This window comes from Taudactylus pleione, unplaced genomic scaffold (genome assembly GCF_031769625.1).
Source record: "Taudactylus pleione unplaced genomic scaffold, aTauple2 ptg000861l, whole genome shotgun sequence".
Lineage (NCBI taxonomy): Eukaryota > Metazoa > Chordata > Amphibia > Anura > Myobatrachidae > Taudactylus > Taudactylus pleione.
This window is the reverse complement of record NW_028285263.1, coordinates 415,291-443,258: the sequence shown is the minus strand read 5'-3', so window position 1 is coordinate 443,258 and position 27,968 is coordinate 415,291. Positions and strand designations below refer to the sequence as shown.

The 27,968-nt window shown below is 50.9% G+C and overlaps 2 protein-coding genes across 3 annotated transcripts in view; both read left to right on the top strand.

The window, feature by feature from the left end:
• The window catches only part of SPEF1 (sperm flagellar and cilia associated 1), a 48,652-nt gene extending 38,017 nt beyond the window's left edge, over positions 1-10,635 (top strand). The window contains exons 5-7 of the mRNA XM_088458861.1: positions 2,063-2,135; positions 2,947-3,052; positions 6,862-10,635. Coding sequence (XP_088314987.1) covers positions 2,063-2,135; positions 2,947-3,052; positions 6,862-6,963 — 281 coding nt within the window. The 3' untranslated portion in view covers positions 6,964-10,635. The remainder of the gene's footprint in view (positions 1-2,062; positions 2,136-2,946; positions 3,053-6,861) is intronic.
• A 4,772-nt stretch (positions 10,636-15,407) lies between these two features.
• ADISSP (adipose secreted signaling protein) overlaps positions 15,408-27,968 on the top strand; it is a 69,622-nt gene continuing 57,061 nt past the window's right edge. Inside the window, exon 1 of one of the 2 annotated variants that reach the window (XM_088458854.1) lies at positions 15,408-15,574. In XM_088458854.1, coding sequence (XP_088314980.1) covers positions 15,415-15,574 — 160 coding nt within the window. In that variant the 5' untranslated portion in view covers positions 15,408-15,414. The remainder of the gene's footprint in view (positions 15,575-27,968) is intronic. The other variant, XM_088458855.1, reaches the window with a different exon arrangement.

The window sequence follows — 27,968 nt, the reverse complement described above, 5'->3', positions numbered from 1 at the left end:
CCGCACAGCACGGGGGAGTCAGGACTGCCTATTACCGCACAGCACGGGGGAGTCAGGACTGCCTATTCCCGCACAGCACGGGGGGAGTCAGGACTGCCTAATCCCGCACAGCACGAGGGGGGTCAGGACTGCCTAATCCCGCACAGCACAGGGAGAGTCAGGACTGCCTAATCCCGCACAGCACGGGGGGAGTCAGGACTGCCTATTCCCGCACAGCACGGGGGGGAGTCAGGACTGCCTATTCCCGCACAGCACGGGGGGAGTCAGGACTGCCTATTCCCGCACAGCACGGGGGAGTCAGGACTGCCTATTACCTCACAGCACGGGGGGGGGTCAGGACTGCCTAATCCCGCACAGCACGGGGGGAGTCAGGACTGCCTAATCCCGCACAGCACGGGGGGAGTCAGGACTGCCTATTCCCGCACAGCACGGGGGGGGGTCAGGACTGCCTATTCCCGCACAGCACGGGGGGAGTCAGGACTGCCCAATCCCGCACAGCACGGGGGGAGTCAGTACTGCCTATTCCCGCACAGCACGGGGGGAGTCAGTGCTGCCTATTCCCGCACAGCACGGGGGGAGTCAGGACTGCCTATTGCCGCACAGCATGGGGGAAGTCAGGACTGCCTATTCCCGCACAGCACGGTGGGAGTCAGGGCTGCCTATTCCCGCACAGCACGGGGGGGGGGTCAGGACTGCCTATTCCCGCACAGCACGGGGGGAGTCAGGACTGCACAGCACGGGGGGAGTCAGGACTGCCTATTCCCGCACAGCACGGGGGGAGTCAGGACTGCCTATTCCCGCACAGCATACTGAGTGCTGACTACTAACATTAGTGGAGAGTGGTGACTATACAAGTTTTCATGTTTCCATTTGTATTTTCATGTGTGGCTTAAAACTGGGAGCGACATCTTATGCATATATGGACTGAGGCCCTGATTGAGAGCCGGTCGCTATTTGCGGTCGTTCGTTCTTGAAAAAGGGGTGGCTATTCAAATGAACCGTTCGCTCTTTGCGGTCTGTTCACGCCTCTAAGTCTGAACGAGCGAGCAAAACTTGCGGTCGTAATTTTGAAAAAGATGCCCCCTGGCCGCTCGCACCATACGTCATGTCCGCTATTTATTAGATTAATCGAGTACATCGATCAGCGTATGAACTGCTCGCTATTCTTGTGGTTGGTTTTTCCTACCACTATATTGCGAGCAGTTCTGACTATAAAATAACCAAGTGTCGTGGTCAATGACGCTGTTGTTTTAATTATGCACACCCTTAAAACGCCCGTTTTGACCTTTTAAGCACGCCTGCGTTCTGAATTCCACTCCCCGTTTTCAAGCACCTTCCCCTGTTACCACCCACATACGCCTCCTTCTGTCACTCAAAATAGCAGGCATTCGCTATATAGCGAACAAACGATTTTCGGCCGAACAGACTGGTTCGCGCATGCGTTTTACAACCCGTATGCATGCGCAGATGTGCGAACATCGGTCAGAACGAACGAGCGGCCGCTTACGAGCGGCTCTGAATCAGGCCCTGAGTCCTTTTAAAAGCGCAGTGTTATTCACATATTAGACTTGGAGATCTCCACAGAGTTATTGTGATCATTATAGTTGTATGTATTTTTATATGCAGAATTTGTTGGTATTTATGTATGTGTTATATGTCTAAATATAAATGTTTACATTACAGCTAGTCATATCCTAGTCTGAATATATATACATTACATAGAAAATATGCTAATATATATATATATATATTTTAGTGAACATCAGACCCCCTGATTATTTTTATTTAATAATAAATGGTGTCTTATTAGCGCACCTAGACCTTTCTCTTTTTATGTCTCTGTTACACCATAGTATGTGAGAGTGTTTAGGTGTGTATTCACAAGCACACATGTCATTTTGCTGCTATTAATTAAAACATTTTTTGTCATTTGACTGCAAAAATATAGTTATATACATATATATTTATTATTAGCACCTAATCTCTTGTTTTTGTAACCTACAGAGATAGATGACAGTAATTCCTGTATTATGTATATAATTTATTCCATTTTTCGTCTCAGGTTACGCCACAAAGATGAAAAGTAACGGTACAGAGAGCGGCCCCCGGGCAGCCCCTAAGGGAGAGCAGGGAAGGTGGGTGACGGCAGAACAGGCCGCTCTCCGGCATCTATTCACTGTACAGGCTGTGTTTGAAAAATGACAGTTAGGAGCTGATTGGCTGGGACTTCTCTTTCTCCACTTTATCGCTCTCCAAGGCTTAGTGAATAGACCATTTGTTGCCGTATTGTGGAGACAAGTAACGTCGGACAGTCTTTGCGGCAAGTGGTGCGGTGTCTCTTGTGCCTATTGTGCACTGACTGGGATTATAAAACAACACAATGTGTATCTGTCACTAACGGAGGCCATTTTGTGGGCTGATCCAATATTTAGCCGATCAATTCCCTAGGAACGACTAACATTACTGAAGCATGAGGCCCGAGGTATCCCATACCTCACTGGTGTCACTGGTTCCTGGTAAATTGACAGGCTGCATTTTCATGAATAGCGGCTCTGCAAACAAAATGGCTGCCTTCTATTCTATGGGGACCAGACACTGTTACTTATTTTTACCACCGCTAACCAGCAGTCCTGGTGACTCTGGCTCGGTGATGATCACTTAGTGCATCCCCTGAATGGTTTCCGTTGTTGTGAGAATCATGTAGCAGTGGAACTGAGAGCCAATATGTGATCTGGTGGTGGATATAATGTATAAGCCCCTCGCCAGTTCATTCTACAGCAAACACAGTTATTTATTTCAAGTTTTATGCTGAGATGGCGTTATCACAACAGGGATCTGCTAGCATACAGTATGCTTCTAGCCATTACCCTTACCCCATCCTTACAGTGTAATACACAGCAGTACCAGTTACATTCACACTACTGATACCCTGTGTCCCCTCCTCAGCAAGCCCCAGCATGGTTACTCTCAGGCTGCCAATGCTGATACCAGTCTCCGCATACAACTGGCAGAGAAAGAACAGGCACTGATGGCATCCCAAGAAGCCAACCAGGTGAGGAGAACTCCCAGAGGCCTCTGGGCCACCTCTTTTAGTCACATGATCTTAGTATTCTATAGGGGCTCTATCTATATATTCTATTTACTGTACGTCTTTGTATTGGCATAATGCAGATATTAAGAGATAATGTATACAGCTAGAATTGTGATAGGACTCACTATTTAGTATTCAGTCATTGAGGCCGATTCAGTTCAGTGCGACATGGTGGGAATTTGGCTGCGCAAAATGAAATTACGGGTAAAAGTAATCTGTGCGTTTTTTATGTAATTCAATCCCAAACTCCCCGATAATTGTCAGAGCAAAATTGTATTTGTTTTCTTGCTCCCCCCTGAGCAGGGGAAAGTTCTTATTTTAAGGTACAAATGTAGGTACAGAGCCGCTCGCTCTGAATCAGGGCCGGGCTTTTTTTTTTTTCGGGAGCGGCCTCTTGGTCGCTCGCATAGCTGTGGGTGATTACCCACAGCTATAGCGAGCGGCCATGATGATGGTCGCGATGGTCAAGACCATCGCGACCATCGGGCTTGCCACGAGACCCTTGTGGTAGGGTCTCGTGGCCGCAAGCCCCAGAGAGATTTCGCCTCGAACAGAGCCGGAATCTCTCCACAGACATCACTTGTGATGTCAGTGGGGCCGCCTCCAAACGGAGGCGTTCACATGGGAACGCCTCCGTTTGGGCAGCCACTCCCCCGGCCCGCCCACCAGAGGGGGCGTGCTGTTACTCAACATCGACAGCACACCCCTTTTGGTGTGAGACCCGGAGCGAAGGTTTGCCCATCGCTATCCGGGTCTCGCGCATGCGCACGACGGAGCCGGCTCCGTCGTGCGCATGCGCTCTGGGCCACCATCAACCCGGTTGCGAGCGCTCAGCGCTTGCGACCGGGTCTGAATCAGGCCCAGAGTGCAGAACCTGTGGTGCACCCCTTCCAATGACTGATCCTGCACTCGGAGGGGCATAAATAGCACAAAATACCAATAATGAAATGTCCGTTTTTAGGTCATTTTCTGTAAAAAGCTCAATAATGGGTTACGTGATGTAGGACATGCAAGCTGAGGTGTATATGACGTGGGACATGTATGTGGAGTTGTTGTATTGACGGGAAATTGTTTTTGACCTACAGATGGAAGGTCAGGGACCTATTTTGAGATGTGCGCTAATGCTGGTGCTGCAACTTTCTACGCAGCAGCTGTGTGAAAATATGTAAAAAAAACCTCCCCCGTTACCTCCCATAGGCTCTCCGTCACACTGTGCGTAAAAAGATGCTGCAAGTGACGACTCTAATGTACCATGACCAGAGGTGTAGCTAGGAGCCATGGTGCCCGGAGCAATGGTGTATTTCGGCGCCCCCCTCACCTGTACTGAATTGGGGGCGTGGCCAACATATGAGCATTTGAAAGAAAAAAAAATCCTAAATCTATGACAGAGCCTGTTCTGCTGTATAATTTGTAAATACAATACATATAGTTAATGAGATGTTGTAGTCATAATGAAAAAAGCTAAAAAACTAAAATAAAAATATATATATATAAACCCCGCCTCCCGGCGACATCACCCATCAGTCTCTGTGAAGACAGGGAGAGTGCTGTATAGCTGGAGAGGCACAGCGTCACTCCAAGGGGGCATGGCTCACGGCGGGCGCGATAGCATCCTGTCCTCAGATGTATTGAAAACAAATCCGTCGGGACCTGAGTACACTGAGTCAGACTTTCACCCTCTGAACTTCCGCCGGAGCCACCCTCACTATACCTCTGACCATGACGCATGCACAGTGCGTCTTACTTGCCGATAAGCGCCGAACTGCGTAAATATCGGCATAGCGTACAGCTCTGATTCCAGCCCCAAAAGTGTTTTCCCGTCATTTTACAGTCTTGTATAAAATCTGAAAAAGCACTTTAGAGACATTTTCCGTACCCTTACTATACCGGACAGACTTCCATGTGCTGACTGATGGCTATAACTATTCTACCATTTATACATAGAGAAAATGTAACCATTGACACCTGCTAAATACGCTGAATACTTTGCTTGTAGCCCCTGTCAGCCTAATGCTGTTCTGCCATTGCTGGGGGTACAGGGTGATTATCGCACTCTTCCATGCACTTCTCCCAGGTCGCACACTATAGATTTAACGTGCGACATCGCCAAAAGCCACGTGAATTGCTGGTAACAAAGAGTCGCGAGATCGTGTTTCGTGGTATTTAGTCGCATTGTGAACTTTTTTTAAGGTGCCAATTTGCGCATCCAAACTCCCGCAGAATTGAATTGGCCCCATTATTTCCCCATAAACCCTTTACACCTTCCCCTGAGCCCCCCTTATAATATCCTGGGGCCTGGCCAATCAGCAAAGTGTTTGTGTGACATCATCGGGGGCAGGGTATGGATTTTTTTCATATTTATACCTATTTCATACTCAGCTGGCCCAACAATATGTTATACATAAATTGCCTTATTGCCGCAAATGAATAGGCCCAAATATAATCTAACCAATGGCTCCCTATGGGCCTGACTACACGTGTTGCAAAGCCAGTGGTAAGACAGTGTAATACAGGGGGCCGGCCCGTAGGGGCAGCGTTGCACAATATTCAGCTGATCGGAATCACCAGTTACTGAGGTGAATAATGTTCTTAATTATATAATATATACCAAGAATTTGTTCTCGGCCAGGAGAAGGTTCAGTCATTTCCACATTACAGGTGACCTTAGCCCTTTCCTGTGCTTAACTGCAGCTAGCCCAGGGGACTGTATACCCCACAGACAGTACCCCCTGGCATCACTCACCAGCGGTCACACGTGGCCCGTGTAACCACAGCCTTACTCAGAACAGCAGAGGCACCTACATGTAACAAACATGAATACACCGTTCACACCTTTTCTTGGAGAGTGCAGGCAATGGCACCATCAGGGGGGTACAGCCGGGCCAGGGCTCAGTGGCTGTGGGCCCCCCTGTCACGCCTGACGTCTTGCGGGATGCGGGCAGCCAGGCGTACTCCCGCGTGTACTGGACGATATGTGCACCTGCAGTTACATCCTCCTTTATTGAAAGCAATGAGATTCCCGGTACTTGAACCCACAACTTTACACATTGCAGTCAGGCACCTAACTCATGGACTCTAGGAGCTATTTGCTCCTGCGTAGGAAGCCTGGCAATTCTAACTAATATATGAAGCTTCTTGTAATTGTCATGATACAACCATTGCAGATAAGTAGGTTTATGTAGTGTGCATCCACACACGACATAGATCCGCTCAGCTGCAATGGTTCATACTGACAATTACAAGTAGCTTTAAATAGTTTGGGGTATATTTACTAAAGGTCGATTGTTATTCAATAAAAATCGATCAACATCGATGTTGTGTTTCTGGGGCTGAATCACACGTATACTAATACTTTAGGAAATTTGTGAGCCCCAGAAACGCAACATCCATTAATTTTTATCGATTTTAATATAAATATAAGTATATATATATATATATATATATATAAAAGCATGTGCTGGCTCTAGGTGCCAGGCCTTGATAGAACTCTGCGTCCAACGGGCAAGTAATTGTGGGCATTGTCTGCCTCATCTGTACTGGGCCCCACAATGTCTGATGGCAGCGCTGGGTGTATATATACATCACAGATCTCCTCTATGATAGTACACAGGAATTGGTGGGCTAATATGGGAGTTCCGGGATGGGTAATCACCAGATTCAGTCATGGAGACCCCACTTCTCCCATGACGCTGGTCACAGGGGTGCTCTGTGCATAAAGAATGAGGTTAATGTATAATCACAGGATGACGGACTAATTATCAGCATGTCAGATTTTACAGGCAAAGATGAAGCGTATGGAGCATCTGCTTCACCTGAAGAACGTCCGGATAGACGACCTGACCCGGCGCCTGCAGGAGGCCGAGACCAAATGATCCCTCCGGTCTACGACCCAGATCCCTACAGTCACAGCTGGCAACCAAATGTGTCCCGATCTGCATTCCTCCCCCGTGCCCCTCTCTGCATTCCTCCCCTGTGCCCCTCTGTGCAGTCCTCCCCTGTGGCCCTCTCTGCAATCCTCCCCTGTGTCCCGATCTGCAGTCCTCCCCTGTGTCCCTCTCTGCAATCCTCCCCTGTATCCCGATCTGCAGTCCTCCCCTGTGATCCTCTGTGCAGTCCTCCCCTGTGACCCTCTGTGAAGTCCTCCCCTGTGACCCTCTGTGCATTCCTCCCCTGTGACCCTCTCTGCAATCCTCCCCTGTGACCCTCTGTGCATTCCTCCCCTGTGACCCTCTGTGCATTCCTCCCGTGTCCCGATCTGCATTCCTCCCCTGTGACCCTCTCTGCAGTCCTCCCCTGTGACCCTCTGTGCAGTCCTCCCGTGTCCCTCTGTGCAGTCCTCCCCTGTGTCTCTCTCTGTAATCCTCCCCTGTGTCCCTCTGTGCAGTCCTCCCCTGTGTCCCTCTGTGTAATCCTCCCCTGTGACCCTCTCTGCAGTCCTCCCCTGTGACCCTCTCTGCAGTCCTCCCCTGTGTCCCTCTGTGCAGTCCTCCCGTGACCCTCTGTGCAGTCCTCCCCTGTGACCCTCTGTGCAATCCTCCCCTGTGACCCTCTGTGCAGTCCTCCCCTGTGTCCCTCTCTGCAGTCCTCCCCTGTGACCCTCTGTGCATTCCTCCCCTGTGACCCTCTCTGCAGTCCTCCCCTGTGTCCCTCTGTGCAGTCCTCCCCTGTGACCCTCTGTGCATTCCTCCCCTGTGTCCCTCTGTGCAGTCCTCCCCTGTGTCCCTCTGTGCAGTCCTCCCATGTCCCGATCTGCATTCCTCCCCTGTGACCCTCTCTGCAGTCCTCCCCTGTGACCCTCTGTGCATTCCTCACGTGTCCCGATCTGCAGTCCTCCCCTGTGACCCTCTCTGCAGTCCTCCCCTGTGACCCTCTCTGCAGTCCTCCCCTGTGTCCCTCTGTGCAGTCCTCCCCTGTGTCCCTCTGTGCAGTCCTCCCATGTCCCGATCTGCATTCCTCCCCTGTGACCCTCTCTGCAGTCCTCCCCTGTGACCCTCTGTGCATTCCTCACGTGTCCCGATCTGCATTCCTCCCCTGTGTCCCTCTCTGCAGTCCTCCCCTGTGACCCTCTCTGCAATCCTCCCCTGTGTCCCGATCTGCATTCCTCCCCTGTGTCCCGATCTGCATTCCTCCCCTGTGTCCCGATCTGCATTCCTCCCGTGTCCCGATCTGCATTCCTCCCCTGTGTCCCGATCTGCATTCCTCCCGTGTCCCGATCTGCATTCCTCCCCTGTGACCCTCTGTGCAGTCCTCCCCTGTGACCCTCTCTGCAATCCTCCCATGTCCCTCTGTGCAGTCCTCCCCTGTGTCTCTCTCTGTAATCCTCCCGTGTCCCTCTGTGCAGTCCTCCCCTGTGTCCCTCTGTATAATCCTCCCCTGTGACCCTCTCTGCAGTCCTCCCCTGTGACCCTCTCTGCAGTCCTCCCCTGTGTCCCTCTGTGCAGTCCTCCCCTGTGACCCTCTGTACAATCCTCCCCTGTGACCCTCTGTGCAGTCCTCCCCTGTGTCCCTCTCTGCAGTCCTCCCCTGTGTCCCTCTGTGCAGTCCTCCCCTGTGTCCCTCTGTGCAGTCCTCCCCTGTGACCCTCTCTGCAGTCCTCCCCTGTGACCCTCTGTGCATTCCTCCCCTGTGACCCTCTCTGCAGTCCTCCCCTGTGACCCTCTCTGCAGTCCTCCCCTGTGTCCCTCTGTGCACTCCTCCCCTGTGCCCCTCTGTACAATCCTCCCGTGACCCTCTGTGCAGTCCTCCCCTGTGACCCTCTCTGCAGTCCTCCCCTGTGTCCCTCTCTGCAGTCCTCCCCTGTGCCCCTCTGTACAATCCTCCCCTGTGCCCCTCTGTGCAGTCCTCCCCTGTGCCCCTCTGTGCAGTCCTCCCCTGTGACCCTCTGTACAATCCTCGCCTGTGACCCTCTCTGCAGTCCTCCCCTGTGACCCTCTCTGCAGTCCTCCCCTGTGTCCCTCTGTGCAGTCCTCCCCTGTGACCCTCTGTACAATCCTCCCCTGTGACCCTCTGTGCAGTCCTCCCCTGTGTCCCTCTCTGCAGTCCTCCCCTGTGTCCCTCTCTGCAGTCCTCCCCTGTGTCCCTCTCTGCAGTCCTCCCGTGTGTCCCTCTGTGCAGTCCTCCCCTGTGTCCCTCTGTGCATTCCTCCCCTGTGTCCCGATCTGCAGTCCTCCCGTGTCCCTCTGTGCAGTCCTCCCCTGTGACCCTCTCTGCAGTCCTCCCCTGTGCCCCTCTGTGCAGTCCTCCCCTGTGTCCCTCTGTGCATTCCTCCCCTGGGTCCCTCTGTGCAGTCCTCCCCTGTGTCCCTCTGTGCAGTCCTCCCCTGTGTCCCTCTGTGCAGTCCTCCCCTGTGTCCCTCTCTGCAGTCCTCCCCTGTGTCCCTCTCTGCAGTCCTCCCCTGTGTCCCTCTGTGCAGTCCTCCCCTGTGTCCCTCTGTGCATTCCTCCCCTGGGTCCCTCTGTGCAGTCCTCCCCTGTGTCCCTCTGTGCAGTCCTCCCCTGTGTCCCTCTGTGCAGTCCTCCCCTGTGTCCCTCTCTGCAGTCCTCCCCTGTGTCCCTCTCTGCAGTCCTCCCCTGTGTCCCTCTGTGCAGTCCTCCCCTGTGTCCCTCTGTGCATTCCTCCCCTGTGTCCCTCTGTGCAGTCCTCCCCTGTGTCCCTCTGTGCATTCCTCCCCTGTGTCCCGATCTGCATTTCTAGCTACAATATTATATTGATGACATTTATACATTTGCCAAAACTCTCTCTTATTTACACAACCTGAGCTCACTCTCTGGGACAACAAGACATTGCTTATGGCGTGGCTAATATTAACAAGAGGAATATGTCTCCCACATTATTTATTCCAATCTGCCTGGAAGTGACCTCGCCACAAAGATCCTCCGAATATAAATCCAGAGATCAGGTGAATGATTTGTACACACAATATGGTCATAGAGAGAGCGATGGGGAAGGGAGAGGAAGGATGGAGGTGTGCGGAGGAGATGAGGTCAGCATGTTCATGGGCAGTATAATGACGACAGTTATGGTGTCGACATTGTGGGAATTTCAACAGCTAACACGTCGACATTTGCAAAAGGTCGACATGTTCACAATATCAACATTGTAAATATCCATAAGTGAAATCCTGACATTTTGCAAAATGCCGACATTAGTTGAAGGCTTAGGGACATACTCACCGCCACAACCTGTGACTAAAGCCGCCAGCGCTGGAATATTAGACACAGCCACGAGCTATGGCTCAGGGTACTTCCCTCTGCAACCGCCGGAACAGCCACATGACCGATTGCCAACATGTCGACATTTCATACATACAGACCCCCGGGGTGAGGAGGAGAGCGTGGCTAGAGAGGGACAGAAATGTAGAGAGAGAGAGGGACAGTAATTATGGAGAGAGGGAGATAAAAGGGAGAGTGACAGAGCGAGGGAGGAAAGTAATAAAACTGCTGCGTGTATTTATATATTTTGATTTATTTGCAAATTTACTCATAAGATTATTTTCAAACGAGCGCAAATTACATTAGATCCATTAAACCCTAACAATAAAATGTTGCTGAACATGAATCTACAATAAAAGCTATTTGGTTTGTTATGCTCTTGTACCGCGTCTTTCTGATTGCAGAGCGAAACGCGTTTCTTATTCTCTCCTGGCATCAGACGCTTCGTTCTGCCCACTAACACACGGTAACAGGAATTATCACAAAGGTAGCAGGCGTTTGGTCATCTTACATATTATTGTATGTGGTAAGTATGCCTGGTGGCACGGAGCAATGTAAGGGTTTCTACCTCGTAAGCTAGCAGTGACTCCTTGAGCAATAGTCCTCTTTGTGTCTAAGCACCGGGACTCGTTGGGCGATAGCCATGTGTGTGTATAAGTGAACACCCGAGCGGGTGGACTCGGATTCCATCGCTCGGAGCGGTTCCACAGAATCCGAGCCGCTCATCCCTACTTATTATTATTATCCCTTATTTATATAACACCACAAGGGCTTCACAGTGACTTACAAAGTACATAAAGGGGATCAGTATAAGAACACACACAAACAAAAAAAGACTTACAGCACAGGACATTGGAGAACATGGACATGGTATATAAACATTGCTGCATCAGCTGTCATAATACCCAAATAAGCAGCGGGGCACAGAACTCAAAGGTTTGATACCGTAGTGAGAAAGAGATGATAGTATAAGTGAGGAATGATAAAGTACATGAGGGAAGAGGGCCCTGCTCGTGAGAGCCCACATTTTAACTAGGGATGTGCAGGCTCGGATAGGTTCGAGTTTGCACGTGGAGTTCGGATTTTTCCCTCCAAAAAAACGGAACTCAGAACGAGGCAAAACATCATCTTACATGGACGAACATCATCATTCCTTGTCTTTTGTCCAGGAATGATGATGTTCGTCCATGTAAGATGACGTTTTGCCTCGTTCTGAGTTCCGTTTTTTTGGAGGGAAAAATCCGAACTCCACGTGCAAACTCGAACCTATCCGAGCCTGCACATCCCTAATTTTAACCTGGGTGGTCTCAGGCACAGAGGAGTGACCGTTTTTCATTAGGGAAACTGTTAAATGTGTGCAGGCACAGCTTGATGGGTTAAGGGACCCAGGGCGGGCTTATTCTTTGTGGTACTGTGTGTTATCCCGATGCCTATCTTTATCCCGACGACGAAATCCCGACAGCCAGCATCCCAAACGAAGGTAAGCGGGGCTCGTTAGGTCTTAGCCGCTTTTGATTAGGAACCCTCGGGGGGAGATTAGAGTTAGTCACCCCCCGGGGAGGGTTAGGCTATGGGGAGGGAGGGTTAGGCGCCACCGGGGGGGTTAGGCACCCCCAGGGAGGGTTAGATTTAGGTTGCGGGAAAGGAGGGTCAGGGTTAGGCACCACCAGGGGGAGGTTAGGGTCAGCCGCCGGTATTTCATACCCAACCCCTATCTAACTAGCACTTTCTAAAATCGACATAACTATAATGTATCAAACACTCTGAAGAAGCAGCCCTTCCTGGGAGGCTTGTACGTTGGCAACCCGGGTTGCATTTGGGTTTTTGTGTGCACAAGTTGGGGTCGAGGCTTTGCAGGGCTGTTAAACACTATTCTCAAAGGCTGCAAAACTGGTAACTTGTAATAATGGGAACAAAATGGTTTTATCTCACCCAGAGCAGGACTTGGCACAGGTGAAGCTTCTCCTCTCTTCCTGCAATCACTGGAACACTTGGGATGGTTTGTGGCTCCAAAAGTCTCAGGCCTGCTGGCCTTCTCCAGCTTGTGTTACCAGGCTGGCAGCAGCATGTATATGTCACAGAATAAGGCAGCGCTTGTAGCATAAGAAAATTTTTATTAAATATATTGAATATAAATCTTTATAAAAGACTGAATGAGCAATAATCACAATAAAATGTATATATATAAATACAAAAAAATACAAGATAATTCAAAACCAATTTAAAATAATAAATACCTAGAAAAATTCATAACAAAATTAGGTAGGTAACTGGAGGGTATATAAATATATACCAGATCATATATAAACTGGTTGTAATCCAGAAGTATTCCAGTGTGCTATAACGTTTCCTGTGTTATCCACCAATCAATAAGACTAATTGTTGTAAAGTCAAAAAAATGAAATATGCTTCAAAGAGTCTTATGTAATACATTAACAAGCATCAGCGCCGTAAAAATCCCCTGTGTAGTACGGGCTGAGCAGTCCCATATGTATATACTGTGGTATGACGAAGCTGTGTTTTACCGGGAAATGCGTTAGCCATTCCTTACTGGAGGTCACTCTTACAAAGGAATTAACTGCATCTACTGTGTTCCACCTTGGAATCCTGTGCTATATTTGTTCAGTGGCTCGTGTCAGTCGGGCAGCCCCATCACGGCGCCCGATATCGCCTAACTTCACCTACAGGAGATCGGCGGTCTGGATCTAGGAGAGTCGCTATTACCTTCCATCAGGGCGTTCATTATCCGCAGACTGCAGCTGCCGATAACCGCCGTGCACCTGTCGCTTGCCTGTGTGCCCCTAGGACGTATTCATCTGGTTGGAGTGAGCATTACCTCTCCACGGGGACACAGAGCTTACCTACGGGGTTTGTCTCAAACCAACAGAGACCCATCCATTCACCTATACGATTACACAGGATTCCTACTGCAATTTCCCCGTAAAATACCAAAGGAATTAAGGTACTGTCATACCACAGTATATACATATGGGACTGCTCAGCCCGTACTACACAGGGGATTTTTACGGCGCTGATGCTTGTTAATGTATTACATAAGACTCTTTGAAGCATATTTCATTTTTTTGACTTTACAACAATTAGTCTTATTGATTGGTGGATAACACAGGAAACGTTATAACACACTGGAATACTTCTGGATTACAACCAGTTTATATGTGTTCTGGTATATATTTATATACCCTCCAGTTACCTACCTAATTTTGTTATGAATTTTTCTAGGTATTTATTATTTTAAATTGGTTTTGAATTATCTTGTCTTATTTGTATTTATATATATACATTTTATTGTGATTATTGCTCATTCAGTCTTTTATAAAGATTTATATTCAATATATTTAATAAAAATTTTCTTATGCTACAAGCGCTGCCTTATTCTGTGACATATACCGTTGTATTACACCAGGACACTACCTGGCTCTTTTTACCGCAGCAGCTGTAACATTTATTGATAAGGAATATTTGTTCCTATATAAAGAGGACTCTATATAGCGCTACATACCTTTGTCTTTATTTACTCTTGGCAGCAGCATGTCTCTGGGAGGCTGAGATTGTCTTGTCTCTGGAGGGTTGTGCTTGTCTTCAAAGGGTTCTTCGCTGCCCGCAGGCTGGCATCTAAGTGGTCTAAACAGGTTACAGGTGCTATTAACACCTTGGCATTACAAGTGGCAATACTCTGTCACCCTCAGGCTGCTGAACAGCTAGAATGTGGCTTGAGCTTCCTCCGCTCTGCCAGCTGGTCCATTCTTCCCCCTTGCATGGCGTCTCTGCCCTCACCAACTATGTCCTCACTCGCAGTATTGGGCTCTCTCTTTGTCTATTGCAGTCAAACTCCATCGCTCCTCTCCAAAGGTCCTCTCTCACCAGAAGTGTGCCTCCCTCCTTTTCTCCGGCTCCCAGGTTGGGACAAAGACTTTGGGCCATATTCAATTAGGCTGCGAAAAGTTGCCGATGATGTCATTTTTGCAGGTTTGACTTATCCCCGTATCACCTATGAAAAGGTGGTGAAAAAAAAGGGCAGAATTTCGGTTTTGGGGTGCAGACTTCCCAAAAACACCCTGCACCCCTTGGACAGTCCCCCAAAGGTTATCTGTGTCAAAAAATTTGTAAAAAAAGTACCACAGGACACCCCAAAAAAGGTACTTTCATTTTGGGGGCGAATAAGAAAGTTTGGGGACAAACTTTTAAACTAGCGAAATAGACTCTAGGGGGTCCCCAGGTATTCCCCAGGTGTTTTTTTTATTGCAGCTGCTTGGGGCAGGTGGATTTTTCACTATTTTGAAATCTTCACGTTAGCAAGTTTAATATATGCTAGTACCCATTTTCATGTACCCCAAATTTGATGGGAATACTCACCTTTAAAAAAAAAGATGCTAAATGCAATTCTTCACCACTTTACCAAAGACGCTAAATAGCACCTATTGAGACCATTTAAAGACCCCAAATACCTTTAGCAGGGCTATACGGGGGTGCCCATAGTTAACCCCCATGTCAGAGCATCTTTTGGGGGGTGTCAGGCTGATTTCCCCAAAAATAACAGGACTTTTCGCTGATTTCCTTTTCGCCGGGTCCCGTTTTAGCCGATTTGAAATTGAAGATGGGGAATCGCGGGGACGAGCGCAATACTTTATCGCAGCCAAAACCTCCGATGACGGCGAAAAGTCCGGCAATGGACTTTTCGCTAGAAATTGAATATGCCCCCATGAGGCAGAACCCAGTGACCAGTGTGGGGCAATTACTGGCTGAGTCTGGGGTCAGGCAGATGTGACTGGGGGTAGTAGCTAATGCAGGGAGTTGGGGACAGGGTTAGGGGCACTAGCCCAGGCTGATGGGGTTATGTTAGGTCACTGGGCGGTGCCCTCCTGTCTCTAGCAATGGATAGACTGATGGCTGGTGCAGCCCAAAAAATGGCGGCCCCCAATACAGGCGACACAATATTGAGCGGACTCCTCCGACACCCACACGCCAATCACCTAATGGCGTCGGTAACGTCACTCGCGCAAGTCGAAAAGGGCGTGGCTCAGGAAATTAGTGTGGCGGGGACCAATAGCAGCTGCCAGAGAAGTGTTGGCAAAGACAAGGCGCGGATTGGCAATGGCCAATGAGCAGGCGCAGTTCTGTCAGAGGGCGTGGTCAGGGAGACGGTTGCAGACTGTAGTGAGAGAGATGCAGCTGGCGGGCTCAGTCCGTGGTAGGAGACGGACAGTGCGAGAGGCCGAGTGCGGCTTCCCGGGGATCCCACTTCCTGAGCCAGGTACGGGGAGGAAGCGACTGTGGGTCCTCTTATCCGCGTTATCGTCACTATGGGCTATATATTATATGGGGCTGTGTGAGGGGTTATTTATTATATGCGGGCTGCGTGAGGGGCTATGTATTATATGGGGCTGCGTGAGGGGCTATGTATTGTGAGGGGGATATCTATTATATGGGGCTGTGTGAGGGGGATATCTATTATATGGGGCTGCGCGAGGGGGATATCTATTATATGGGGCTGCGCGAGGGGGATATCTATTATATGGGGCTGCGCGAGGGGGATATCTATTATATGGGGCTGCGTGAGGGGGATATCTATTATATGGGGCTGCGCGAGGGGAGGCACATATTATATGGGGCTGCGCGAGGGGAGGCACATATTATATGGGGCTGCGCGAGGGGAGGCACATATTATATGGGGCTGCGCGAGGGGAGGCACATTATATGGGGCTGCGCGAGGGGAGGCACTATATATAGCCCTGTATAAAATATATCATTTTCCCTCACACAACCCCATATAAGATATAATCTCAGCATATGGGGTGGTATGTGTCAGATGGCGGTGTTAGTGTATGGGGCTGTGTGATGTATGAGAAGGTGGAAGTTAGCATATGGCTATGTACAATGCCTGATACATTGTTGCATATAAGCTAGGTACATACTGGTACAATTGCACTGAAGATTTAATTTATGTTCAGAAGTCCCGATCACAAAGCCGATATGTTCTCTTACACCTACACCAGTGGTTCCCAAACTGTTTTTGAATCACGGCGCCCTAGAGTGTCAGCATTGTGTTCACGGCGCCCCCTAAGCCAAAATTGCGCTGCCTGTCATCCATAGGGGCAGTTATGTGGTGGGGACAGGATTGAGCTCCTGTACATTACATTGACCGTAAATATTTTTATTTGGTGCTGGAGCGCTATCCTGAGGCACCCCTGCAAGTGTCCCAAGGCACCCCAGGGTGCTACCGCGGACAGCTTGGGAACCACTGACCTACACAATATAACCTGCTAACTTCGACCACTATCTGTGTAAAACATCGGATGGAAAGGCAGCAGAGGCAGACCGCTGGGCGGCAGCAGAGGCAGACCGCTGGGCGGCAGCAGAGGCAGACCGCTGGGCGGCAGCAGAGGCAGACCGCTGGGCGGCAGCAGAGGCAGACCGCTGGGCGGCAGCAGAGGCAGACCGCTGGGCGGCAGCAGAGGCAGACCGCTGGGCGGCAGCAGAGGCAGACCGCTGGGCGGCAGCAGAGGCAGACCGCTGGGCGGCAGCAGAGGCAGACCGTTCCGCAGGGCGTACACGCTTCATTTTGCTCTGATATCAAACTATCAAATAGGATGAAAATTAAACTGCACATAAAACCTGATCTTTTGATGCTACCTGTTTTTTTTTTTTTCATACAAAACATGGTCGGAGGTGAGTAACAATCTTAAGTTATTGCAGGAACGGGTCAGGAATCAAAAAGAACGTCCCGGCCATTGTACACGTGTGTACCCAGCCTTACAGTGGTGATGGTCTCTCCGCTGTTACTCTCATCTTCCTCTCTCTATAGGCCTTGCTGTCCTTTCTCTAGATCAGTGGTTCTCAAACGTTTTTGAATCACGGTGCCCTAGAGCAGTGGTTCTCAAACTGGGTCCTCAGGACCCCACACAGGTCATGTTTTCCAGGTCACCCAGCAGGTGCACAGGTGTAGTCATTACTCACGGACACGTTTTTAAAGATCCACAGGTGCAGCTAATTATTTCACTAGTAATTATGTGAGGAGACCTGTAAAACATGCATTGTTTGGGGTCCTGAGAACCTGTGCCCTAGAGTATCAACATTGTTTTCACGGTACCCCTTAGCCAAAAGTTTTTTTTTTAGTTGTTTTTTTATTAAGAAATTAAAATAAATGCTGAAGTAATTAGTACTTACCTGTCTTGCTGAGGTTATGTGGTGGTAGATGCGCACACCTGTCCATTTGTCCACATATATACATTACATTGACCATAACAAAAAAAAATTGGATTTGGTGCTGCACCCCTGCAGTGTCCTGAGGCACCCCTGCAGTGTCCTGAGGCACCCCTGCAGTGTCCTGAGGCACCCCTGCAGTGTCCTGAGGCACCCCTGCAGTGTCCTGAGGCACCCCTGCAGTGTCCTGAGGCACCCCTGCAGTGTCCTGAGGCACCCCTGCAGTGTCCTGAGGCACCCCTGCAGTGTCCTGAGGCACCCCTGCAGTGTCCTGAGGCACCCCTGCAGTGTCCTGAGGCACCCCTGCAGTGTCCTGAGGCACCCCTGCAGTGTCCTGAGGCACCACTGGGTGCCACGGCATACACTTTGGGAACCATTACTCCAGAGTGTTATTAACCTCTCTATATAAACTGTTGGTATCTCTCTGTGTGTCAAAAGTTTTAGAACCTCCCCATTTTTTATAGTGTTATTGAAATGTAAGCCATTACATTCCTATGTACCTGCAGTGGTACAAAGGTAAGTAGTAATCTGCTAGAGGCTAAAAGGTTGCAAAAACTGTAAAAATGTTCTAGAAAAAAAGGCTGCAAGTAATGGGTCCAGGGCTTGCAGCAGTGATAGAGACTTGTCTGGGCTATGAAGTACCGCTAGTGGGCTACTGAGTCAGTCTTGTTGACTGATGATTGAAAACAGTCGGCGATCGCACTACAGGCAGTGAGGGACTCGGGTTTTAGAAATGAGCGGGTCCTGCAGGATGCGCTGTCACTGACTTGTGTACACTGCCGCAGCCAATAGCTGTCCTCAGCGTCTCCCCAACAAATCGCATCCTGCAGCTCCTCCTCATCCAATCGCCGCCCAGCCACACGGAGCCTCGGCAGGGACGAACGCAGGGTTTTCTGGGGGGTTCTAATAAATAAAAAGCATATATATTATACACACACACCTGTACAGTGTATACACATAAACACATACATATACAATAACACAGTATACACACACTAACACATATACGAATTAACACTTACGTGCACATATATACATACCAACACATCCACAGCATGCACACTAACACCTACACATACAGCAGTGTTCACTCTAGCTCTGGCGGCAGGCAGGGCGCCGGAGCTAGAGAGGGCAACGTTGTGCGCGCGCCCAAAAAGGTGGCGTGGCCATGAAAAGGGGGCATGTCTATAAGACGAGTCCCCTGTTCGTCATACTTGGGGGGGTGCCCGGCACTTACGGACACGCCGGGCAGCCCCCAAGCGCTGCAGATAGGGAGAATAGATGCCGGGTGCATGCGCCCGGCGTCTATTCTCCGGCAGTGACCGGGTCACCGCACATTTCTCCACCCGCAGGACACTGCGTCCCGCGGGTGAAGACGGCACCCGCAGGCTGTGAGGGCAGGGTGCTTTTTGCCCTCCAGAAGGAGGGCAGGCCGCCGCGCCCCGCTAAAACAGCCTAGCGGGAACGCTATACAGTATATACACACACACGCATACATATTCATATATACACCAATACACAACACTTACATTTTTATACAACAGCTCAGCGCGATTACTGAAAACTTGAAGTATTTGGTTCATCACGCAGGGTGTTTGCACAGTAGCATGTGAAACGCTGGTTCCTCAGTTTGTGGGGTTTATTTACTAAGCAGTGGCCTGTAAGAGCCTCCGTTTCCTGGAGCACCCGGAGCTATTCAATTCAGTGCGCTGTTAGGTCGGAGAATGCTCGTTCTCGTGCCTTAAACAGGGTGCATAGTCGCGATAACGGCGTTCTCCAACTAAACTTTCTGGCGCGATGCTGTTTACTCAGCGCTAAGGGCCCGTACTCTTGTCGGATTGCTGCTCACATCCCAGGAGGGATGCGAGAAGTGATCCTTAGTCGGGCTTAGCAGCGCGCTGAATTGAATAGCTCCGGGAGCTCCTTCCCGTATTGATTTGAGCTCAATGTATACTAAGCACAGCTAGATAATGACACAAAACATGTGGGATGAACCCTGCCTGTGCCTCCAGGGTATGTCAGAACTACTTTTGAGGAAAATAATGCTGGGCACACACTGGACAACATATTGGGCGGTCAATTTATCGGCAAATATATATGCCTGCCGTCGGCCAGTGTGTACAGATGATATGTCTGTGAACCGCGTCGTTCAGACATATCGCATTGCCTGTGCTGCACAGCTGATGGACAGATATGTCTGCAGACATATGTGTCCATCTGCAAGTGTGTACGGACACACACACACACACACACACGGAGGGGGGCTGACATGCCCTCGACCTGCCCCACTGCCAGTGGGACCCGCAGCTGCCGGCTAGATGATGGCCGTTCAGTGTGTATGAACGACCATCCTCTAAAGATATATCTGCAGATCACTCGCTCTGCAGATATCTTTCAGGTGTGTTCCCACCTGAGGACTGTAGCCTCAAATCATGGAATGGACACAGTCTGCAGATTTATACCCCATCCAGCTGGTTTGGGAAGAACTGGATAGAACGGTGACAGCAAAGCAACCAAGCGATACACGTTTATAACTTCTGCATCGGTGCTGGGAAGAACGTCACACACAATATCTAGTTTCCATTGTAGGAGGAATGACACCTGTGTGTTTAGTTACATTTCCCATCGGTGGCTAAACATTTAGATAACATTTTGTTACACTACATAATCCCATGGTTTGTTTTTTTTTATCTCTCCAATTATTTGTTTTATGCTTTATTTTCAGATTACATTGATGCATGAAACTGAGTGCATATAATTAAACTGGAGGTGGAGATTTTTTTAAAACTTTTGCTATGTAAGGTGTGTGTGTGTGTGTGTGTGTGTTATAGCATGAAAAGATTTGGAGAGTCAGTAGGGGGGTGAGTTCAATAGGTGGGGAGCTGTGTTGGAGACTTGAGATGGGAGGGGGAGAAGGCTTTTAGAGGGGAACAGAGGCAAGGTCAAGGGCAGAGTGGAGTAGGTTAAGCTGGGAAGTATCTGATGATGGTGACAGAAGTGGAGGAGGGGGCGCATTGTTATGGAGCACCTTTAAATAGATATCTGGAAGCAATTGAGTCAGAGAAGCGAGTTATGGAGCTGGGCACTGGTGTGGAGAAAGGGAATATTGTGACCGTGGCATTTAGGTGAGCGAGGCGGAAGCCAGTGCCGAGAGATTATAGTTGCCAATGTGGGAAATAATGAGCAATGGTCCAGGCTTATTTGCTGAGTGAGGAACGGTGCTTTTTGGCAATGTTGCAGATGTGGAGGCTGTAGGACAATGAGGGGGGATGGATGGGAGGAAGGACTAAAGAATGATGCTAAGGCGGGGGTAGGTGTGAGGAGGGGAGAGGCAGATAAAGGAAGGATAGATGGAGTGGGGGAAGTGACGCTCTGGTTTGGGCATGGTAAGTGGGTGGCGCGCAAGAGTCAGAAGTAGAGAAACTAACAGATTGTCATGAGAGGCAGGAGGAGAACCAGGAGAATAGAGGCGCAGGTAAATGGAGTGAGGTGTATCAGGGAAATTGGTGATCTGCAGTGTAGATGGTGGTGTCATGGTGTATGAGACGGGAGAAGCTGCCCTGTCACTTAGCTAAGAGTGGGCTGATTGGATGTGCCATGTCCAGTCATGAGTTAGCTCTGTCCCTGCTCTGGTGCCCGTGTACAGTGTCTAACCTCTGTGTATGTCGGTATGGGTGACGTCTGCATTGTGCTAGTGGCGGTGGTCCCCCTACCAATGTATTGGCTCTGTGAGGGAGAGGAGGTACGGCTGTGTGTGACAGTACTTACATTTGCTGTAACTGACCCCATACACCACGCGCAGTACTCTGCGGATATGAGCGTGGCGCGCTGAGTGCGTTCATAAGAGGCAGCCATTTTGGGGATTAGTAGAAATGATAAAGCAGCCTATTTCCATATCTTTTATGTACCTCTGACATTACCAGTGTTCGCAAATACGTGCTATAGCGCATATTTTACCCGCTATCGGGCACTGGGGACCCACTTTTTTAAAGTAGCCGGGTCCCCGGGGACGCGCTGTGCTGTGGCCAATCCCTGACAGCTGGCTGCAGCACAGCGCGTCCCTCTGCAGAGACAGACCCAACGCCGTCTGTTAGAGCAGCCAATGAGAGTCAGATAGACTCTCATTGGCTGCTGCTGTGGAAAGCCGTGCTGGGATCAAGTGTCTGATCCCAGCATCTGCACAGCGTCCGTGCCCGGCGCTGGGACAGTTTGTTCCCAGCATCGGGTAAGCCACGGCGGCGAGTACCTGGTGAAGGGACCGCCTGGTCCCTTCCACCAGTGGCGGCGAGAGAAGCTTGGCTCTGGGCGCGAGCTAAGCGGAGCTCGCTGCCCGGAAGCCAAGTAGCGGCAGCGGTTGTTTGGCACTGGCCGCTAGCCTTTGGCTCGCGGTCCAGCAGCCAATAGGAGGCAGATGCGACGAGCCGAACGCAGCTCGCCGCATCATAGCTTGCCCATTCGCGGTGTCGTGAATAGACGCCGCTGAGTGGTAACGTTCAGTCCATCGGTGGAGGGGATGAGTGAAGACCCCACGAAGAGAAGAGCGACGCGGCAACAGTTCCGGCGGCCGCGCAAGAGGCCAGAAGACGGCGTGATCAAGAAGGAAGAGGCGGTGCTGCTGGCCAGGACGGGCCAGCGGCAGAAGACTGAAGCTGAGGACCGAAGAGGACTGCGGGGGAGGAAAGCAAAAGAGCTAACGAAGCTCCCCCCCGCAGCCTCTTCCACCGTACCGGTAGGCGGCCTTGGGCCACCGGTATTTTACTCCTTCCTAGACCACCAGGGTTGTCGGGCACTAGGCCCGTGGGATAAATTCAGGCAATAGGCCTGTGCGTCTATAGGAGGGCACAAGGCCCGGGCAACATAGGGGGCATTAGGCCCAATTGAAGGTATATGCCCCCAAATAGGTGTGTGACTTGGGCATTAGGCCCAGGTCACTAGAGGGCCCACCTATTTGCCTAATGCCCAGGTCACTCACACCTATCAGGGGGGCAGATACCTTAATTGGACTGCATAGGTGGTCTGACAGGCATATGGGGGGCACTGCACAGGGGGACTGCTGCTGCTGGGGGCACTGCACAGGGGGACTGCTGCTGCTGCTGGGGGCACTGCACAGGGGGACTGCTGCTGGGGGCACTGCACAGGGGTACTACTGCTGCTGCTGCTGGCACTGCACAGGGGGCACTGCACATGAGTGGCGCCCATTGCCGGAGGAGGGATCTGGGAGATCCCTCCGCCGGCTGACATGCGGGAAGTCCCTATAGGCTACAGCGGCTAACGCTATCTTCAGTTGGCGTTAGCTGCTGAGGCTAATATCGGGAATGCGAAGCATTCCCGATATTGATACATTTGGCAGCATCGCATCCCCCATAGAAACCTATGGGGGAGGCGGCTGCCAGCAGTAATGGAGGGATCGCAGCCGGTATCAGAGATAGGTGTTTTCGGGGAATTTACCTCAAATTCCCTTTGATAAATGGGCCCCTATATATTTTTCTGGGAATGAAGGGAGATCGGAATGTCCTTTGCAAATAGTCTAGGGCAGTGGTAGCCAACCCTGGTCCTCAAGAGCTACCAACGGTGCATGTTTTGCAGGTCTCCTCACAGAATCACAAGTGATATAATTAGCTCCACCTGCGGATCTTTTCAAATGTGTTAGTTAGTAATGAATACACCTGTGCACCTGCTGGGTGGTCTGGAAAACATGAACTGTTGGTAGCTCACGAGGACTGAGGTTGGCTACCCCTGGTCTAGTGTGTACCCAGTTTAAGCCTCTGTCACTGGATTATCCTCTCACCAAACCTCTAGAACATTATAATAAACCTAATAGCAGCCATTATTCTGGATTTGTTCCTGACTTGTGTACTAAGAAACCTCCTCCCCTGTACTTGTTTTGTACCAGTGCTTCTGTGCTGTGAATACGTGTGCGTGGACCAGGCACCATACATGTCTGTGCAGGGTAGTCTGGCTGTATTGGATGTAGGGGGTGATGGTTGTTGCTGGGGGAGCGTCCTGTCTGGAGCGTTGGCCATGGATTGGTAGAGTGATTCGGTGACTGTCAGACTGGCTCCTGGGATTTTTACAGCCCGATGTTATTTTTTTTCCATTACTTATTTTACTATTTGCTATTCTGTTATACAGCAGGGTAAACATTTCCCAACATAATCAAGATTTTCTTATAGAGGATCTGTCCTATTGTCTTAAGAAACTAATGTAAAGTTTTGTTTAGTGTATGGGTTAATAAAATGGGTTGTGAGAGTAATATTGTGATCCACAATGAGACAGCCGGACACGATCCTTTTATTTGGCGGTCTCACCGCCACGGGCATTAGGGGGGAGCTGTCCAGTCAGGAGATGGATGAGAGATCAATAAAACATTCTGTTCAGTGGGATTGGAAAGTGCTGATGCTGGTGCGTCCCTCCTTCATTTTCATGCCTCTGGTTATTGGATCAATATTGACGCTGAGGAAGGAGCTAGATAGAGAATATTACCCGGCTTTGCCTTAGATGGGTCCTCTCAATGCTTCTGGCTGAGGTACAGGCTCTGGGATGTGTAACCGTTCTGTCTGCATGGTGGCTGCTCGCCCGGCTGTTTCTGCCCCTGGCAATCACAGCTGGGCACTGCGTTCAGCTGATCCATTCTCCCAGCTTTTCACACCATTGGGATAATGTTCTCTATTAACCCTTTTTCTGCTGTCATCAGTGTAGAGGCGTATCTATGGCACTACCACTGACGAGGGCGTCCACACCCTCACTCCCCTGACAAGCAGAGTGCTCTTCATCCCATTTTGTGGTAAACACCTTGACTGTAATATTGTGCTCCAGGTCAATGATATGGGGGGGGGGGGATAAAAGGGACAAAACTAGGGGCTGTCGGATCTTGCATATTGTTTTACTGCGCATAGCTAGTGTATGAGAGTATGCAACCGTGGGAGTTCCCTAGTCGTACACCTCTGGCGACCGAATGTGCGTAACCAGGGTGGTATCTTGAGTCCCCTCCCTGAAACTGTATCGAAGATTGGGGATGTATTAATCCTGGTCGGCAAACATGACCTGATGGGACCTGTAAGTGCTCTTTTTCCTACGATATCTCCGGTGATTTGCTTATTTACGTGATGTTGGCAGTAAAGTCCCTGGAAACGTTAGCAGGGTCGCACCCAGCATGCCCAGTTACACGGGTGATCCGCTGTGGTACCAAGCATCACCTGTATGCCTTATCCATAGTCACCTGGTGGGGGAGAGAGTCTCCATACAAATTTTCTACTTCAGGGTCCATAGGGTATCCACAGGATACCTTGGGGTATAGGTGTGACGTCAGTCGCAGGGCACCAAAGAGTTAAGCTTTCAGCCTCCCAGGATGCACTAGGTCCCCCTCCTATACCCCGCCCCCGGGCCAAGGCACCTCAGTTTAGTTTGGTGCCCGGCCGGAGTCGGGTGCACCTGTTGGAGTGGGGGCTAGAAGAGCCCCTGAAGCTTATTCTTCATGCAGCTGTGGCTGCACAACTGGATGAACAGCATGGACAGTCAGTCCTGACGTCCATGCTGTCTTCCCTACACCCCGCCGGTACCAGAACGCCGGTACTGATCCGGGGATGCTGGTGGGCGTCTGGGGTCACAGCTAGCGGTGACCCCAGATGCTCCGGACCATGGCCGGATTCAAGGGGGACAGAGGTAAGCAGCGGGGTCCCGCGGTGGGTCCCCGCTGATCACATGGTCCTAAGTCCCCAGGCAGGGGGCTCCCTGGGGACTGGCTGCAGCGTGGAGCCAGGCGACCAACCTGCGCTTCCACTACCCCCTGGGACAGCGGACCGCAGCAGAGCGGTAGCGCTGCGGCGTCCCAGGGGTTAAATGCATGCCAGGGGAGCGCGCCTTCCCTGTCTCACAGCCGGCGCCTCCCCCGCTGCACACAGCCCTCTCTGCATGCTGCCGACTGGTCCTGTGGCAGCGCTCCTCCCCCAGGCCAGCCTCCTCTCTGCTCCTCGGCGGCCATCTTCTCCAGAACGCATGGTGAACGCTGCTGGAAGCGCTGGACGGAAGCATCGTGGTCTGGGTCCCCCCGCATACCTCTCCTCCGCTGTGGTCAGGTCTGTGTATGCAGCGCTGTGTCCTACCAGGCCCTGTGTCTGTGTAGTTGAGTGATCAGCACTGTTAGTGCAGGAATTGTTATTTTTCTGCATTGTATGTGACTGTGCTAGCGCTGCTGCCTGTAATCTTTTCTTCTCTAAACTGTCAGCTTTATTACTGTCCCTGTTCTTTCTGCTAAAGCCCTTGCGGTGCGGTGCTGCAGGGTGGTCTCTCGCCTATTTAATACTTAATTGGTGAGAGAGGTCACATACGTGGTGCCATCATGTCTGAAAGTGATTTTCCCCTCCGGCTACAGTGTACCACGTGCAAAGTACCGTTAGCGGAGGGGGAGGGTAGCGCGGAGGGCCTTTGCCGGCAGTGTTTGTCCATGGCGCGGCCTATTACGGTTACAGCACCGGTACAGGAGCCGCCCTGGGCTTGTTTCGCTCAGGCGTTAACAGCTTTAGTGGGCCAGTTAGCTCCGCAGCCCGCGTTTACTCAGATGGGTTTGTCCCAGCAGTCTGTGGTGTCGTCACCCATGCAGGGGTTCCCACGACAATTGGTGGTACCCCACAGTCTCCCTATTTCCCCGCTCCCGGGTTCTCAGGAGCCAGCGTGGGTTAACTCCCTGACGAGTTCTGTACAGCACTTGTCGGATGTGTTGCAAGGGGAGTCTGTGATGTGGTCTCATAAAAGGCCGGTGGCGTCTCTGTCCGCTCCTTATGAGGATGACGAAGGGACGTCTGATGATGGGGAGATTCTAGATCCTTACGATCAGGAACCTCTCCATACTAAGGACGCTGATGCTAAGTCCAAAGTATATATTCCTGGACTTATTCGGGCGGTCCGCACAGCCTTGGTGATTGAGGACGAAGTTCCCCCAGCGGCTAAATCTAAGTATGCCTTTTTCAAAGATGTGAAGGGCGATGCCACAGTCTTTCCTCTTTCGGGTCAGTTGGTGGACCATTTAGAGGAGGCGTGGGAACAACCTGGCAAAAGATACCAGCCGCAGAGACGCCTGGCGGTGGCTTATCCGTTCGCGGATAATTATTTTGCGAAGTGGGAATCCCCTCCACAGGTGGATTCTCACGTGACCCGTCTTGTCCGTAGTGCCACATTGCCGATGCCATCCATGTCCTCCCTTAAGGATGCTACGGACCGCAAGGTAGAAATCTGCCTGAAGTCCGCTTATTCCCTTGCAGGGGGGGCAGCACGGCCGGCTATGGCCATTTGCTGGGTTGCCAGAGCGATGGAGCGCTGGGCGGATTCATTAGAGGCTTCTTTTGAATCCGACTGTCCGGCCGATCAGGCAGAGTTGATTGGAAATCTCCGTGATTCGGCCACCTACATCAACGAGGCGGCTCTAGACATTAGTACTCTGGTGTCTAGAATTTCTTCAGCAGCGGTAGCTGCTCGTCGCACCTTGTGGCTGCGATCCTGGAAGGCGGACGCAGATTCCAAGAAAGGTCTGGAAGCGTTGCCGTTTACCGGAGAAGTTCTCTTCGGTCCGGATCTGGATAAGATTGTGGCCACGCTGGCGGCAGCCAAATCTGCCTGTCTCCCGTCGGCCGCTGCTCCTTCTGGTTCGGGACCATCGTCCTTTCGGTCATCTAGGGCCCAGGGCAGGCCCAAACCACAGTCGTTTCCTCGACAGGCTGGCCCTAAGAAATCGGTCAAGCCCCGGAAGCAGGCATGGAGTACCAGACGTCCGGCCCCCAAGCCAGATGACAAGCCTGCGGCCTGACGGTCCGGGCCTCCCTTTGGGGGATCCCAGGGTGGGAGGCCGCCTGCTACAGTTCGCCCAGTGTTGGTCGACCACTACGACAGACACTTGGGTTCTGGAGGTGGTTTCCCACGGATACGCCCTCTCCTTCCGGCACAGACCCCCGGCTCGCTTCTTCACCACGGGTCTCCCATCAGACCGGAACAAGGCTAGGGAGCTGCGGAAGGTATTGCACACTATGCTCCAGGCTGGAGTTATAGTGGCGGTTCCATTCTCCCAGAGGGGCCAGGGTTTCTATTCAAATCTATTTTTGGTACAGAAACCCAATGGGTCATATCGTCCGATTCTCAACCTCAAAGCACTCAACAAGTCTTTGCGGGTCCCGAAGTTTCGGATGGAGACCATACGGTCCATCATTCTGGCGCTGGAACCTGGGGACTACTTGGTGTCATTGGACATACAGGACGCTTACCTGCATGTCCCTATTCTTTGGCGCCATCAACAGTTCCTCAGGTTTGCAATCAGCAGCGACCACTTCCAGTTTCGGGCGTTACCTTTTGGCCTGGCAACAGCACCACGTGTTTTCACCAAGGTGATGGCGGTCATGGCGGCTTCTCTGCGGCTGCAGGGAGTCCGCATGTTGCCGTATTTGGACGACCTGTTATTG